At 57.2% G+C, this 16,408-nt stretch overlaps 2 protein-coding genes across 10 annotated transcripts in view; both read right to left on the reverse strand.

Moving 5' to 3' along the window:
* Positions 1–6,133: 6,133 nt before the first annotated feature.
* LOC120510385 lies at positions 6,134–12,561 on the reverse strand. Of its 6 annotated transcripts, XM_039726182.1 has the most exons (14): positions 12,470–12,561; positions 11,835–11,897; positions 11,614–11,691; positions 10,256–10,939; positions 9,998–10,089; positions 9,652–9,755; positions 9,442–9,511; positions 9,177–9,275; positions 8,514–8,675; positions 8,042–8,217; positions 7,841–7,946; positions 7,635–7,703; positions 7,162–7,341; positions 6,134–7,001 (listed from the first exon to the last, which is right to left on the reverse strand). In XM_039726182.1, the coding sequence occupies exons 3-14, from the start codon at positions 11,618–11,620 to the stop codon at positions 6,594–6,596; spliced, it is 2,157 nt and encodes a 718-aa protein (XP_039582116.1). In that variant the 5' UTR covers positions 11,621–11,691; positions 11,835–11,897; positions 12,470–12,561; the 3' UTR covers positions 6,134–6,593. The 6 variants fall into 6 exon arrangements, with proteins under 6 accessions (XP_039582116.1, XP_039582117.1, XP_039582118.1 ...); XM_039726183.1 differs by having other exon boundaries at positions 11,614–11,897; XM_039726184.1 differs by lacking the exons at positions 11,614–11,691; positions 11,835–11,897; positions 12,470–12,561 and having other exon boundaries at positions 6,134–6,534; positions 6,682–7,001; positions 10,256–11,057.
* Positions 12,562–13,164: 603 nt separating this feature from the next.
* The window catches only part of OSBP2 (oxysterol binding protein 2), a 92,687-nt gene continuing 89,443 nt past the window's right edge, over positions 13,165–16,408 (reverse strand). For all 4 annotated transcript variants that reach the window (XM_039725803.1, XM_039725801.1, XM_039725800.1 and 1 more), the window contains one exon: positions 13,165–16,065. In XM_039725803.1, coding sequence (XP_039581737.1) covers positions 15,923–16,065 — 143 coding nt within the window. In that variant the 3' untranslated portion in view covers positions 13,165–15,922. The remainder of the gene's footprint in view (positions 16,066–16,408) is intronic.

Raw genomic sequence — 16,408 nt, forward strand, 5'->3', positions numbered from 1 at the left:
GGAGCCTTTGGACAGCGCTGCCAGGGATGGACAGGGTGGGATTGTTGGGGGGTCTGGGCAGGGCTGGGTGATCCCTGGGAATCCTTTCCAGCTCAGGATATTCCATGACAAGCCCAGGCCTGGGCTTTGGCTTTAGGGTGTTTCACCCAAGGTGTGGATCTCAGACACGGAGTGTGGGAAGGATCCTGTGGATCTGAGCCCCAGGAGGAGCCGTTTCTCCACTCCACTCTCTTGCAGAGATCCCCCAGCTCAGGCTGACAGAAATCCCAAAGGCAGCATTTGGGAAGAGCAGCTTTCCCAAGGAAAGGGAGGCTGGCATCTTTGGGATGTGCTCCAGCCAGGAACGCTCCATCAGACCCAGCTGTGCCCACCCAAAGCCATCCCGCTGCAGCCAGAGGTGTCACTGTGCCTGCACATCTGGATCCCGCTGCTTCGGGAGGAGGAAACCCCGCAAGTCTCCAGGGAAGCGGGAGCTGCTGGATTTTTTATCCCAGCGCAGCTTCCCGAGCGCTCGGAGCGCAGCCCGCGTTGTGCGGAGCGCAGTTGCCATCTAGTGGGACAGAGCATCCCTGCAGAGCTGCTTCCTCTCCCCAGCGGGAGTACACGAGAGGAAAAGCTTCCACGGAACCCTTGGGATGAGCCCAGAGCTTCCCACAAGGTGCCACCGCTCTCCAGCTGCAAATTGTGGAGACATTCAATGCCCAGCTTCAACCCCGCCCTTGCTTTTAGCCCCAAACTTGCTTTTATCCCACTAATTTTAGGCAGGATGGATCCTGTGGCCATTGGAAGGAAAAAGCCATAGGATGTTATTCTGGGAATTCTCTGCCTGTCTGGGACTTGCTTTGGGCTCTGAGCTGCAGCTGCAGCTCCAGTGCAGCGTGCAGTGACTGCAGAGCTGTTCTGACTCCTTCCCTAATTGCCAGATTTTCCAGGGTTCTAATTAAAACAGGAGCTCTGCATGATTCCAGCACCCATTGGATGCAGCTCCTGCAGGGAATTGGATTTAAAAAAGAAAAAATAAAAAAGGTAATAAGCAGGTTTTTTTCTACAAATGGCAGCTCCTACAAATCACAAAGGGTGCTCCCCTGAGCCTTAGGGTGGGACCCCTCCCTAAACACCCCAAAATTCCCCCAAACACCCCCAAAGGTGCTCTGGCTGCAATTCCTGATGGAAACTCCACAGCTGTGCCTTCTATGGGTATCCCACATTTTGAAAAGATTTGGCAGATGTTACAGTTTGCTGACCTTTGTCCATTCAGCACCAGGAATTCTCCAGGGTTTCACAGAACCATGGAATGGTTTGGGTGGGAAGGGACCTTAAATCCCACCCAGTCCCACCCCTGCCAAGGGCAAGGACATCTTACAATTTCGTGTAGTAGTTTTGGCTTGCCAATTTGAGATTTCACCAATTTTGAGATTTCCCAGCCAAAGCACCAAAGAGTGTGGTGGGTTCAGTGCTGGCCCATCCCCAGTGCACTCACTTCCTGCTGGGAGACAGGATTAGGAGAAAGGCAAAGCAGGCTCAAAACTTTAAAAGGGTATAAAGAAATTTTTTTAACCATAACTAAAATAAAGTGTAATAAGCATTAGAATAAAACCTTCAGAACACTTCTCTTCCCCCCACAACCTTTGCTTTCCCGCTGACAATGTAAAGAAACAAAACCTAAAATTTCCAGTCAGTTTACCACCTCTAGAATAGCCTTTCTTCAGTTCACTGAGGGAGAGACGTCCCTCTTGTAAATGTTATAGAGACTTGTCCACAAGAGGAAAAACCATTTCTCTCATGGCTCTCAACTTCCTCACAAACAGCAGCTGCCCAGGGAAATCTGCAATCGTGGAGTCCCTCTCATTTTCCACCATCATTTCCCACAGCTTGTCAATGGGCCATGTCGACTGATGGAGTACTAATTTAGGGGTGAGCTGTTCAAAGGCAAAGGTTCTCATTATCTAGCTCTAAAATCATCTTCATCTCTAGGAACAGAGGTCTTCTCATCCTGGGGGCAGAGGGTCTCATCAATCTTTGCTCTTTCTCTGTTCAAACTTCTCATAGGACCACAGCCCCTTCAACATCTACTTATCTTAGCACAGAGGCCTTTGCTCACATCTACAATTTGAACACTTCATCTCCTCATACATTCATAGGGAAGAAGAGTCCTTTCTCCATAGCTTATAGGATTTCAGCCCCAATATCAAGGCACCTCCTCATCCCTCCCATCTGGGACTTGACTTCTCCCTCACTGAAAAGAAACAAAACCTAAAATTTCCAGTCAGTTTACCACCTCTAGAATAGCCTTTCTTCAGTTCACTGAGGGAGAGACGTCCCTCTTGTAAATGTTATAGAGACTTGTCCACAAGAGGAAAAACCATTTCTCTCATGGCTCTCAACTTCCTCACAAACAGCAGCTGCCCAGGGAAATCTGCAATCATGGAGTCCCTCCCATTTTCCACCATCATTTCCCACAGCTTGTCAATGGGCCATGTCGACTGATGGAGTACTAATTTAGGGGTGAGCTGTTCAAAGGCAAAGGTTCTCATTATCTAGCTCTAAAATCATCTTCATCTCTAGGAACAGAGGTCTTCTCATCCTGGGGGCAGAGGGTCTCATCAATCTTTGCTCTTTCTCTGTTCAAACTTCTCATGGGACCACAGCTACTTCAACATCTCCTTATCTTAGCACAGAGGCCTTTGCTCACATCTACAATTTGAACACTTCATCTCCTCATACATTCATAGGGAAGAAGAGTCCTTTCTCCATAGCTTATAGGATTTCAGCCCCAATATCAAGGCACCTCCTCATCCCTCCCATCTGGGACTTGACTTCTCCCTCACTGACCTCGATGTCCTCATGCTGCTCCTTCACCTGCTTGCATCCTGTTCCTTGCTCTCACTCGAGGGAGGATGGAAGCACTGAAAGTGCCCATTAAAAACCGTGTGTGAGGCCTGCTTTGAGAGGGAAGGGCACCAGGATCTCCCAGACTGCTCCATTTGTTGGCTCCAAGCCCCTTTCACTCTCCCAGCCACTCCCTGCTTGGCTTTTCCATGGCTGATTCCCAGATTTCTCCCAGCCCTGCTCAAACCCAGCCGTGTGTCCTGGTTTGATCCAATGTTGCTGTAAAAGAGATCTTGCTCTCCAAGTTCCATGAAATTAATTTTTTTCTTATTTCCACAGTTTTTCTAATTTATTCTCTGATTTTTTCCTTCATCTTCTTCAAACTTCCTCCCTTTTTTCAGTAAAGTGTAGAAAAGTTTTTTCCAGATTTTAACTTTTTTTGCTTTACTTTTTCCTGGTGGGATAGTGAAGGGATTTTCCCCCTGTTTCTTCCTCTGGGATTGGGAAGTGGGGTGATTTCCTTGCTCTGATGCTCCCTGGCTGTCAAAATCCTTAATCCCAGCAGGACAGCAAAAGTTTCATCTCCTTTCTCATCATTTATCCCCCAACACAATGGTGGTAGATATTGCTTTTCATTTTTCTTATTTCTTTCCCATCATTTTCCATCTTTTCCGTGTGACTTCAGTGGTTTCCTTTTGGTTTTATTTCCTTTTTCCATTCAATTTTCCATCCAGTTTCTCACATCACCCAAGTGGAAAAAGAGTTTCTTTGCTCCTGCTTGGGTGGGTGGATTTGCTTTGGGTTTTTTTCCCTCTTACTCTCTTTCCACAAGGGATGAAAGAACATTCCTGAGGGGAAGACCTAAACCCCATCCCAATACATCCTCTTCCACAGGCAGGGACACCTTCCACCATCCCAGGGTGCTCCAAGCCAAATCCAGCTTGGTCTGGGGCTCTTCCAGGGATGGGCAGCACTTCCAGGATTGGCCAATGGTGAATTTCCCCCTTTTCCCCCCTCATTACCCCAATTTTCCCAGGAAAAGTGGGAATTTCTCACCATGGGCACAATTAGCTGGGACCATCCATGGAGAAGAAAGAAAACCCCAATAATTGGCTGCCAGAGCCAGAAATGATGACAGGAGTTGTTCAGTGTGAGTACAGAATGCATCTAATAAATTTAATTACACTGAAATTAAGAGAATTAATTGACCCTGCTTAATGGGCAATGATGGTCAAGGACTGAACAGCAATCCCTGCCATTCCATGGAAATTATGGGATTTCAACAAAACACACACCTTATGGAGCAGGGCTCCTTGGGGATGGGCAGCCTGAGGAGTGGAAGGACTGGAATTCTCTAGGCTGGGTGGGAATTGTTGCTGTGGGACCACCAAAATTTCCTTCCAAGCAGAGTTCCCCTCTGGAGTCCAATACTCATTACAAAATGTCTTAAAATGGGAATAAACGCTCTGCTGGAGCAGCATCCTACAGGAATTTCTGGAATTAGGAAATGACAGCAAAGGCACCTTTAGTTCAGCACTGCTGCACCCTCATTACTGTGGGTAATAATTAAACAGGAGAATAAAAAGGTCTTTCCCAGGCTGATATTGCCTTGGAATAGCAAGAATTAATGAGCAGTTGGTCAATATCCCTCCCTGAACCCACCCTGCTCCCTGTGACATAGCTGGAGTTCATCATCACCCTCAGGGAATGGGGTGATGAAGCAGGATTGCCCAGGAAAAGTGGGAATTAGGGAGGTTTGTTTTCATTTGGGGCTGATGAGGCTGCTCCAAGCCTGTGTCCAGCCTGGCCTTGGGCATTGACAGAGATCCAGGGGCAGCCACAGCTGCTCTGGGCACCCTGTGCCAGGGCCTGCCCACCCTCCCAGGGAACAATTCCTAATTCCCAATATCCCATCCATCCCTGCCCTCTGGCAGTGGGAGCCATTCCCTGTGTCCTGTCCCTCCATCCCTTGTCCCCAGTCCCTCTCCAGCTCTCCTGGAGCCCCTTCAGGCCCTGCAAGGGGCTCTGAGCTCTCCCTGGAGCCTTCTCCTCTCCAGCTGAGCACCCCCAGCTCTCCAGCCTGGCTCCAGAGCAGAGCATGAGGAATTCCCAGCTGTTTTTCTGTTGTGCTGCACCTCAGAGCCTTTAACAGCATCAGCAGCCCCTGCCCTGGCCAGGGAGCAAAGCAATCCCTGGCATCCTCTGGATGGCTCCAGAGCAAAGCAGAGGCTGCAGGTGTCAGGCTGAGACATTCCAGCTGCACCCCAGGGTCCAAAACAGGGCTGGGGAAAGGTGAATTCATGGACATTTTTAAAAGTCTGACTCCATCTGCTGCCTGTGCTTCCTTAAGAGTCTCCTCTCAGGAAAGTTCAATTGATTCCAAAATCCCAATGGCACCACAGGGCTGTAAAACTCCATCCCAAGAGCATTCCCAGCACACTTCCTATTGGAAAGGACACAGCCCACCCCAGAATGAAACCAAACAAAATACCTCCATTAAATCACATCCTTTTTATTCTTCTTTTGTCCCTGGGGAATAATTTCAAGATCTTGTGGCAGTGGGAAGACTCCATCACTTCCCATTGGAAAGGACACAGCCCACCCCAGAATCAAACCAAACAAAATACCTCCGTTAAATCACATCCTTTTTATTCTTCTTTTGTCCCTGGGGAATAATTTCAAGATCTTGTGGCAGTGGGAAGACTCCAAAGGATCCAGGACCCTGCACATGGACCTGGACCCAGGCACCAGCACCAGGACCCTGCACCCAAAATTTGGGCACCCAACCCTCTCTGGGACCCTGCACCCCAAAGCTGGGTCCCTACAGGCCAAAACTGGGTCTCTGCACCCCAAAACTGGATCCCTGCTCTGTCTGGGACCCTGCAACCCAGCCCTGGGTCCCTGCCCCAACACCCCAGAGGTGCCCCCAGCATTCCCTGGTTCTGTGACATCCTGAGGGAACACCTGAAACTTGGACAAGGCAGAAAATCCCCCAGGATGAGGTCCTGGCTGTGGCCATTCAGGGATTTGGGAACCCTTTCTCCAGCAATCTCCTGCTGAAGGATCAGGTTTGTGTCCCTTGGTGTCATCCACACGTCCAGGAGTCCTGAGGTTGGCAGAGACATTCCAGGAGCCTTGCAAACATTTGGGGTTTCATTAAAAGCTCTGTATAAAAATGTGTTTGTGGCACTGTTCTGGCTGTGAAACTTAAAAGAAAAATAATAAATCCTGAACTTCAGCCAGGGACCTGCTGAGCATCCAGGGGGATTCCAGATTTTCCCTGATCACACATTGCAGAGAAACATAATAAAACTCACTTTTATTTTCATTGGAAAGAAAGCACACAGATACTTCAATCCTCATCCGCCCTCCCCCTGGAACAAGGCACAGCAATAAAATCCTGCAGGAAACTCCCATTTCCCCTTTTCACATGGAGAAACTTTCCTTGGATGTTCTCCTGCAAATTAAAACCAGCATTTCCCAAGGAGATCTCCCAGAGTGAGGAATGGGTTTCTCCTTTTCCAAATTAAATTAAAGCATCCAAACACAGCAATTCCCTTGGGTTTTTTCCATTAAACCTCTCTGTCCCGGGGTCAGCCATCCCAGCCTGGCTCCCTGGGCAGATCCCACTGGTCCAAGGGCACTTGGCAGCTCCCTCACAACCTCGTGGCACTTCTCAAGGAATTTGCAGGAGCTTGGTTCTGCCTGTTGGAATTCCATAACTGGGACCTCAGTGTGCAGGTAGGAAACTCAGAATCATGGAATCATTCACGCTGGAAAAGACCTCCAAGATCATCTAGTCCAACCTTTGACCAAATCCCACTAAACCCCATCCCAAAGTGCCACATGGACCTGTTTCTTGGACACTTCCAGGGATGGTGATTCCACCACTGTCCTGGCAGCCTGGGCCAGTGATTCACTTCCTTTTCAGCTTGGAGCTTTTCCCAAATATCCAACTGGTGTCCTCGTGGTAGAGCAGAAAAGGAAATGTCACCTCCAGCCTGTCCCAGCTCTATCCCAGAGTGGGAGATGGGAGCAGAGGAGGAGCTGCAGAGTGGGAAGAGGATGTGGGCACCCCGAGCCTGATCCAGGCAGGCTCTGCAGAGGCTTCCCGGGATTCCATGGCCATCCCACCTGACTCCCCCAGGATCAACAAACGGCCCTGAGGTCACCTGGAGGCACGGATAGATGGTGGTGGGTGGTGAGACCTGCCTGAGGCCACAGCCCTGCCGCAGGGCTGTTCCCAGCAGGAATTGTGCTCCACGCTGGAGCTTTGCCCCTCTTGCTGCCCTCGGATCAGCAGCGGGGCTGGGGCACAGGGGGAGTCCCCACCCCGGGCTGTCCCCCCAGGGCAGGGGGGCTCCCCGTGCTCTGTGTCTTCTCCAGCTGCAGCTCCTGGAAGTGGTGCTGGAGGTGCTGCAGGAGCCCTGGGGAGCCCCGGCCAGGCTGGGGGGGCCCAGGGATGGAGCTCAGGGACACGGAGGAGGTGGGATGGAGATGTTCCCTCTGTCTCTGCACAAGAGAGGGAAAGGTCAGGTCAGCTCAGGGTTGGAAGCTCCAGGAGGATCCTGCCCACACATTTCTGGCTTCTCGTGGCTTGGAGCCCAGCCATGGACACGAGGGGCAGCTCCAGGTGGCAGGACACACGCCGTGTCACCTGATGGACATTTCACCAGGCTGAGCTGGACACGGAGCCTCTGGAGGTGATCTGGGGGTCCCCACGGCTCTCTGAGACCCCAACCCCCTGAGGCCTGGCCCCCTGAACCTCAGCCCAGGCTCGGAGCAGGACCTGGGGCCTGATTCACCTGGCCCAGGGGCTCCCTCGGGGCTCCTGGAGCTGGGGCCGTGTCCGGCTGCTGCCTCTGCTCGTCGTCCTGCGGGGACAGGAACACGGCTGGCCCCGCTCCCTGCTGCAGGGAGGGCTGGCACTGCCCCGAGCGTGGCAGTGGGGGCTCCTCCAAGGGCTGATGCTGTCATGGGCCCCATGTGCTTCCTCCCAGCCCCAAATCACCTCCTTCCTGTGTCCAGCGGCTCCCAGGGCTCCCTGCAGCCTCTGCCACTGCCCGAGGCGCCGCTGGATTTGCTGCCGGAGCCCCCTCAGGGCGTGCAGAGCGCGGCTGGGGGAGGGCGGGGATGAGCTCCGGGGGAATTTAGGGAGCGGGGATCGGACGAGCGGGACCCCCCGTCCCCCTGGGCAGCTCCCGGGACCCACCCGAAGGCTGCCGGCGAGGGGCCGGGTCCCACGGCACCGCCGGGGCGGGGGCCGTGTCCCCGCGGGGCCAGCGGGGCCGTCCCCAGGGCCGGGGAGCCCCCGGCCCGCCCGGGCACCGCCGGGTCCCGCAGGCGGCTCCGCAGCTGCTCCCGCCGGGCGCCGCCGCCGGCCCGGCCCTGCAGGGGCAGCGAGAGAGGGCTCAGGGCCGCTCAGCCCCCCTGGGAGAGCTTCCAGGGAACACCCGGAGCCCCCGGGCTGAGCAGAGGTTTGGAAGGAGCAGAACAAGCACAGAGACACCCGGGGTCCCTCCCGAGCCACCCCCAGACACCAGTGTCCCCAGCAGCCCCGCTCCCCTGGGTGGCCCCGGAGGAGCAGCACACCGGGGCTGCTGTGCCCCCTGGCCGGTCCCCGGCTGTGGGGCTGGCTGTGTCCGGGGGCTCTGTCCCGGGGCTGTGTCCCGGGGCGGCCTCACCTCCCCGGCGCTCCCTGCTCCCGGCCCGGCCCGCTCCAGCGCCGCCCGGAGCTGCCGCAGGGTCTCGGCCCGGTCGCTCCGGAGCAGCCCGTGCAGCCGCTGCAGCACCCGCAGCCGCTGCCGCAGCAGGGCCCGGCTGCCCCGCTCCAGCTCCCGCAGCCTCTGCAGCACACCCGGAGTCACCCTCTGGCTGCCCAGGGCCACCCTGCAGCCCTGCCGGGCTCTTCCCAAGGGCAGTGTCCGGGCAGCAGCCCAGCCTTGCTGCCCGTTGCAAAAGGGCTGAGCTTTGCTGGGTCGGTGCCCAGGAATTCTCACCCCGGCCCCCAGCCCTGCCTGTTTCTCTGCCCTTCCCAACATTCCAGCTCTCCCTGCCTCTGCCGGGGCTCTCCAGGGACCCTCTGAGCTGCAGACAGTGACCTCTGGCTGCCTACAGCCACAAGGGTGGTTTTCCCAACAAATTCTTCTCCTAAAAGCCTCGGTTCCTCAATAAACCCTCCCTGTGGATAAATCCAGCATGGCTCTTTAGGAATTTGGGCTGCAGGAATATTTCCCGTGGGATGCTGGAAAAGGGACTGAACTGCGGCAAGGTGTGATGTGTGTGCTCCTTCCCATGGCCCCTCTGGTGTGATCCTGGCTCCTCTGGAAAACCAGGAGTGCACTGACCTCCAGCAGCTCCAGTTTCTCTTCTTGTGCAGTTGCTGTTTTCCTTCTCTCTTTGTCCAGCCACTCCTGGCCCACACAGGCTCCCTGCCCCTGCCAAGACTGCAAAAACCTCTTTTCCCATTCCCACATCTTGGCCTCTTCCAGGAGCCAGCTCTGGCCCTCCCAACACGCCCAGAGCAGCAAAGCAGAGCCACCCCAGCCTGTCCCTGCCACCTGCAGCAGTGCCAGCCCAGCCCCTGCCTGGGCCATCCCGAGGTCACCTCACCATCCTCTGCAGGTCCATGTGGCACCTGTGATGGGTGTCCCAGGTGTGTCCCAGCAGTGCCAGGCCAGTCCTGTGCCAGGGACACCATCACCCACATCCCCAGTCACGCCACAGCCCAGCTCTGCCCTCAGGATGCCCATCCCCTCCTGGGCTTCCAGGGCTGCCTTCTGCTCCAGCCTCGGTGCAGGAGCCATCCCTGGAGCCCCATACCTGGCTCTGTGCCCTGGGCTCCAGGGCTTGGCACCAGATCCCAGCTCTCGTGTCCCCTCCCGGCTCCTCCGCAGGGACCAGCACAGTGGCTGCCCCGCCACCCCCTGGCATCCAGCATTGGGGTTACAATCCCATTTTCCCCCTTTCCATTGCATTTCCCCGTGCATTTCTGTGGCCACCACGTGGGACACAAGGGCCAGGGCCAAGCTCGGTGTCCTGCTGCTCTCCAGATCCCAGCTGGAAGCAGAGCCAGGAGCATCCCTGCATCCATCCCTGCCCCCACCATCCTGTCCCAGGCAGGGCTGTGCCCGTGGCGGACCCCAAACCCCAAACCCCAGGGCTGTACCTTGCAGGGCAGTTCCCCTTTCTGGTCCCCACGCAGCCCTGGGGACACAGGGGACCCCCATCGCCCGGGGGCTCCCATGGCTGAGCCAGCACCTGCGGGGAAAATGGCATTTGGGGAGGGAGGAGAGCACTAACACGCAGAAACCCACAGGCAACAGGGCCTGGTCCCTGCCACCGTGTCCCTGGCCCTGCCATGTCCCTGGCCCTGCCTGTCACAGCCCTGCACCCTCCCAGTGCCCCAGGGCCAGCCCGCACTCACTCCTGCTGCGGGCCGCTCCTTCCCTGTCCATGGCAGCCACACTGAAGGTGACATTCCCTCCACGTCCCCCGAGAGCTGGTGGCCCCAGGGCGGGATGTGCCCTGGTTCTGGCACTGCTGGCCCTGGGGACACTGCTGCCAGGAGAGCCTGTCCTTGCGCCAGCCCTGCTCCTGCCAGCAGCGATCCCTGCAGCTCTCCAGGAGCGCCCAGGCAGGGCCGTGGCCAGCAGCTCCCCACGGGCAGAGTCCCTGTGGCCCAGGGCTGGCCGGGCAGGGGGGCCCGGCCAGGGGACCCCCCAGACCACCCCCCCATGGCTCTGGCTCAGGCGGGAGATCCTCGCTCCCAGGGACTCCAGGCTGCTCCGGGATGGAGACCGGTCCTGCCCGGGGGCTCTGCCCGGCTCCATGGCCGTGTCCAGGCTCCTCCCTGTGGGGAACAAGGGCTGGTCCTGCCCAGGATGGGCTCCTGCCGTGGGGACATCCCCAGCAGGCTCCTGCTGGCACAGCAGCGGCTCCACCATTCCCTCCCAAAAGGCGACAGCGAAGTCCTCGGTGCAGACGGAGCTGGAGCTGCTCCAGTGGCCCGGGCGGGGCCGGGAGCCCGGGAGCTGAGCCCAGGAGTGCTCCTCTTCCCGTGGGACAGGGCTGCCACCCCGCGCACTGCCAGCACGATGTCCTGCCAGCTCTGTGGGGGACAGCAGAGCCATGAGCCCACCCCAGTGGGAAGGAACCTTCCCATCCTGCTGGATCTGAACCACCTGGGAGGGACTGGCCTGTTCTTAGCAGGGAGCACTCGGGGTGCACCAAAGCACTGACACTGAACACATCCCACCCTCTCCCGCAAGATCCTCAACTGCCTCCAGTTGGACGAAAAAGCCATGATATCGTCCTTATTTTCGTTCTAAACCAGGGTCATTTTTGACCTTGATGTCCCCAGGGTCGGCACAGTTTGGTAGGAGGGCAGTGCCAGGGAGGGCTGGCAGCATCCAGGATGGGGCAGGGATGCTGTCAGCTCTTCCCAGAGAGAAATTTTCCCTAATTTCCAGTCTAAACCTCCCCTGGCCCGGCCTGAGACCATTCCCTCTGCTCCTGTCCCTGTTCCCTGGAGCACAGCCAGACCCCCCGTCTGTCCCCTCCTGTCAGGAGCTGTGCAGAGCCACAAGGTCCCCCCTGAGCCTCCTTTTCTCCAGGCTGAGCCCCTTTCCAGCTCCCTCAGCCTCTGCTGGGGCTCCAGCCCCTTCCCAGCTCCCTGAACCTCTGCTCCATCACCATTCTCAGCCAAGCATTGTTCTCCAGGAGAAGTGGCGCAGGGGGGCAAGCAGAGCTGAGAAAGCCCCGGGGTGCCCCGTGCCCACTCACCGGCCATGGCAGGACACTGCCGGGAGGGATGGCACCGACCCCGCTGCCACCAGCGCTCAGCACAGCCACAGCCGGGTGCTGCAGGGAGTGGGACAGGCAACGGGACAGGGAATGGGGCACTGCCAGATGTGTTCACCAGCGGGGACAAGGTAGGAGCACCCCAGGGCTGCAGGGGTTCCTTTGCTCCCTGCAAAGGAACCCCCTCTTCCCACACCCCAGACCTGGATTTCACATTTCCTCAGCAGGGTCCAGATCCAGGATCCTTAAAGCCCTGGGCTCCAGGGCTGCAGAGAGGAGAAAAGAAGCGCTGAGGGTCTCAAAGCCCTTGGGGCTGGGCCAGAAATCCCCAGGGGCGTTCTCCAGCGGGGCCAGGCAGGGCAGGAACCACCCTGGGCTGCACGCTGGAGGGGATGGGGCAAGGCGGTGCTGGAGCCAAGGTGTGCTGGGCAAGGTGTGCTGACCCGAGTGTGCTGGGCCAGGTGTGACCCAGGTGTGCTGACCCGGGTGTGCTGACCCGGGTGTGCTGGGCCAGATGTGCAGGGATGGGTGTGCTGGCCCGGGTGTGCTGGCCCGGGTGTGCTGGGCCAGGTGTGACCCGGGTGTGTTGACCCGGGTGTGCTGGCCCGGGTGTGCTGGCCCGGGTGAGCAGGGCCAGGGCTCAGTGCAGGTGCTGAGACCGGCAGGGCCCAGCCCGGCCCAGCGCCCCCGGCGCTGCGGTGCCAGCGGGTGATGGGGCCGGGCTGGTTTTCCCAAGCCCGGGACATGGGCACTGGAGCTGCCCTCGGGAGCTGCAGGTGCCCCCGGGAGCACAGCGAGGGTCACAGGGCCCGGTCCCCCCACCGCAGCCCCGACTCACCTGGGGCCGGCGGAGAGGAGGCAGGAGCGGGACGGGCAGGGCTGTGTGTCCCTGTCTCCTGGCAACATCCCGCAGGGACCGGTCTGAGCCTGCCCGCATTCCCCACCCGCCTCCGCAGCCCCTGCCCGGACCCTCCTCCAGCTCCCCGGGCCAGCTCCTGCCCCACAGAATGGAACAGCTCCTCCCCACCATCCCCAGGGAATCTCCGTGCCTGGGTAGCTTCCCTAAGCCCCGTTTGCTGCTCCTCCTCCTCTGGGCCACCATCACCTTCCCCCTTGTCCAGGCTCCCCTGGGACATCTCCACCCCGATGATCTCCTCTGGCCCATCTCCCTCCGGGGGCAAACCCTGCCCTCCTTCTCCTTCAGGCTGTTGCTCCCAGATAATCTCCTTCCATGTTCCTGCTTCCCTGGACCTCCTGCCTTGGACAACTTCCCCTGGATCACGTCCCCTCCTGCCCCTCAAACCACCCTCCCTGCACCACCTCCTCCCCTTGGCAGATCCTCCCCAGATCCTTCTCCTTCCCTGAACAACCATTTCCCTGGACTTCCCTGTCCTTTGAGCAACCTCCTCCTTTGAGCCACATTCCAGGATGCCTCCCTGTCCCCCCACCCCGTGTCCATGTCCCCCCTCACACCCAGAGCTCCTCCAGGACCTGCAGCCCTGGGGAGCCAGTGACCATCTCAGCACCACGGCCTTTAAAACTCCCGAATCCAAGTTTTATTTCCGTGTAGGAGAAGAAGGATCACTCACAATATATTGTTGTTCGAAAAGAAAATACATTCAACAGCATTTACAGTGGAATGACATTAAAATCCTCAAGGAGGAACAGAAGGACCAGGAGATGGTGCTCTGGTTAAGTGCTGCTGATAAGATGATCTCTGGAAGATGGAGCAATTTTTTCCATTAGCCTAAAATCCGGGGGATTTCTGGGTTGGGGTGCTCCTCGTGCTCCCCCAGGCTCCGTGGAGCTGTGCAGGGTCTGTGATGGGGTTCCCAGATGGAGGAGATGGGGGCACAGCAGAGGGGACCCCTCGGGGCCCCAGAGCCCAGCAGGACCCTCGGTGCCAGCACGCAGGGAGCACATCCCGCTGCCTCTGCTCCACCAGGAACCCCGATCCAGCCTGGGAACAGCCTGTGCTGCAGCTCCTCCCTGCTCCAAGCTCCCGGGTGACACTTGCATTGACACAGCAAAAAGGCAAATAAGGCATTCTGAAGAGCTCCATTTCAGCCCCTTCTACAGACCCGACTCGGGGACAAATCCCCCGGACACTTCGGTGCTGCCACAAGGCAGGGCAGCGGCACCAGGGATCAGGGGGGAGCATCCCCCCTCTCCCAGGCAGGACACCTGGGGCCAGGACACAGGCAGCTCTCCCAGACCAAATCCCAGGCTGGAGCATTTAAGATCAGCTTTCCTGAGCCGGGGCAAAGCTCCAGGAAGGAGTGAACATTCCGGAGCAGCTGCTGCAACTCCTGGGACACTGGGAAGCAGCTTGGAGCATCCCACTCCCAGGAATCCCTAGTGCCACAAACCCCAAACACACGATTTCCAGATGGGAATGTCTCTGGAACACCTTTTCCATGCTACATGATCCAGCTTTGGAGCAAACCGTTGCTTCCCTGCCATGGGAATCGTTCCATCACCACCACCCGAGCTCAGGGACGAGCCGAGGGGAATCGTACTCGTGCTGTAAAAACTCAGACAGACACTTCTGTCTTCATCATTTTTCATCTTTTGTGTACCATAGAAATTTAAGCAAAATAATTTTTTATATATTTATATATATATATGTATAAATTAGAAGCAAATAAATAAGATTAAAGGGTGTACTGAGAGCAGTGGGGGCTGCCCTGCAGCACGGTGACGCCGTCAGGGCCGTGGGGACTGTACACTGTGGGGATCACAGGGATGGAAGTGCTGGAAGCTGATCAGAAGGAGACTGATGGATGAGGAACCTGATTGCATAAGTGTCCCGTGTGCAAGCCTGGATATTCCAGTTACCATTGCCTCAAGGTTCATTATTGCTAATTAACTTCACGTGGGTGTGACAGGCTGGCTCGGGGCGGCCCCGGAGGCAGGGTCAGTGTGGAGATGGAGAGGCAGAGGGGACAGCAAAAATGGGATCCAGCAGGGCCAGTGCACATCTCCAGGTGTTCCTGCTACTCCCTGGCCCAGCAAATCCCATCTTTGGGATGCCATCACCTCCTGCTTCCCCTCGGGGCTCCCAGTCCTCACCTGTCACCAGCAGTGCTCGCCCCACTCCTCCTGGTGCATCCAGGGCCAGGGAGGGTGATGGCACCCAGAAGGGGTGAGGGGGGTGAGGGGTCCCTGCCCTGACAAACTGGAGCTGTTGCAGGGAGAGCCCAGGATGAGGGAGGGGAGGAACAGGAGTTGGGAGCGGGTGCTGGGATGCAGGGACCCTCCAGCCTCAGCCTGTGGCCAGGCCTGGCTGGCTGAACGGGGTGGCAGATGCAGGACCAAGGCTCCATCCCAGCAGCACCACGGCATCTCTCCTCTCCCCATGGCACCTCTTCCCTCCTCTCAGCCTCAGGCCCAGCTCAGCAGGGAAACACTGATGGAAAAGCTGGAATTGAGATCCAGCCCCCATGTGCAGGGATACAGAGCAGGGACACGGAGCCAGGAGCATCACTGGGACAAAAACTCTTCACTGCATCAGCCTGGCCTTCCCAGCCTGCAGGGGCCATTTCCCCCTTCCGATGTGGTTGCAGGAAAACCAAAGCAAACCTCACTCAAACCACTCCCACACGATAAAGACAGGCCCAAGCTTTGCCTGAACACATCAGACTGTGGGGAAGCACCTCCGACGCTCTTGAAAAAAATGAAAACCAGGTCAAAAACCTCAAAGTCACAGCTGAAATATCCTACTTGGTGTTACTGGGTTGACTGGACACTGTGGAACCACCAAGAGCCTCTGGGATCAAGTGCCACAGCTCCTGGGGACAGTTTTCCAAGCAGAGTTGTTCATGTCCATCTTTGAAGGAAACCTGAACCAGGAGCAAGATTTGTTTTTTTAAAAAAATAATTCCATAAAGTCCACACAGAAATGGGGTCCCAAAAAAAGGAAAAAAATGGCAAAGAGAAGAGCTCACACAAGCACAGCATTCCCACACCCTGGGCATCTTTGGAAGTCGACGTCTCAGCCACCGGAGCCAAGGCGCTGGAGGATATAGGCAGCAACTCCTGACAGCAATGAACATCCTAAACCCAACCCAGCTCCACGTGTCCTCACTCCTAAGCAGTCGCTGGAAAAGCCATCATTTAAAAAAAAAAAAAAAAGATGCTATTTATTAGTGCATAAAAAAATAGGTTTGGAATCCCTGTTTGGATCTCTGCATGTATTGACTCTGTGGGCCCGGCGGTACGCTGCTGGCGTGTCCTCGCTGTCCCTCGGGCTGTGCTGCTGTCCAGGGGTGGCCCCCGAGCTCTGGGGGGCTCAGAAGATGTCGGGGCACACGCTCCAGTCCTGCTTGTCCTTGGCCTCCCAGTAGCCACCCTTGTAGACGCAGATCAGCTCCCCGGTGACGGCGTCCACCTTGCGCTCGAACCACAGCGGGATGTACCCCTCGTAGTCCTTCCCTGCCGGGCAGAACGGGGGTCAGGGCAGCTCCTGCTCCTGCAGCCCCCAATCCCACAGCTCCCTGAAGAGCAGGGACTGTCTGCTGGTGCTCCCAGAGCTCAGGGACTGATTGGAGCCCAGCCCTGCCGTGGTCACGAGGGCCAAGGGAAGACTGGTATCCAGTGGGACAAAGTGACTGGTGGGACAGGATGGCCAGGGACATGATGACCAGCAAGGCAAAGCAGCCAACAGCCCTCCCTGCCAGAGCCCACTGCCCCAAAAACCCAACCAGCCCCACAAGCGCCCCAAACCCACCCACAAGGATTCCCCAGAGCTGCCCTCCCCTTGCAGGCTGTGTCCCCC

This window comes from Passer montanus, unplaced genomic scaffold (assembly GCF_014805655.1).
Source record: "Passer montanus isolate IOZ18808 unplaced genomic scaffold, ASM1480565v1 scaffold57, whole genome shotgun sequence".
In the NCBI taxonomy this organism is placed as follows: Eukaryota; Metazoa; Chordata; class Aves; order Passeriformes; family Passeridae; genus Passer; species Passer montanus.

Bases quoted from the DNA above. Each gene is read 5' to 3' on its own strand.
- LOC120510385 (XM_039726181.1), bottom strand. From the start codon at position 10,961: ATGGCTCTGCTGTCCCCCACAGAGCTGGCAGGACATCGTGCTGGCAGT. The intron at 10,090-10,255 runs GTGAGTGCGGGC...TTTTCCCCGCAG, and splicing joins AGGAGCGGCCCGCAGCAGGA to GTGCTGGCTCAGCCATGGGA. The intron at 8,676-9,176 runs GTCAGTGCACTC...GGTGTGCTGCAG, and splicing joins AGAAACTGGAGCTGCTGGAG to AGGCTGCGGGAGCTGGAGCG.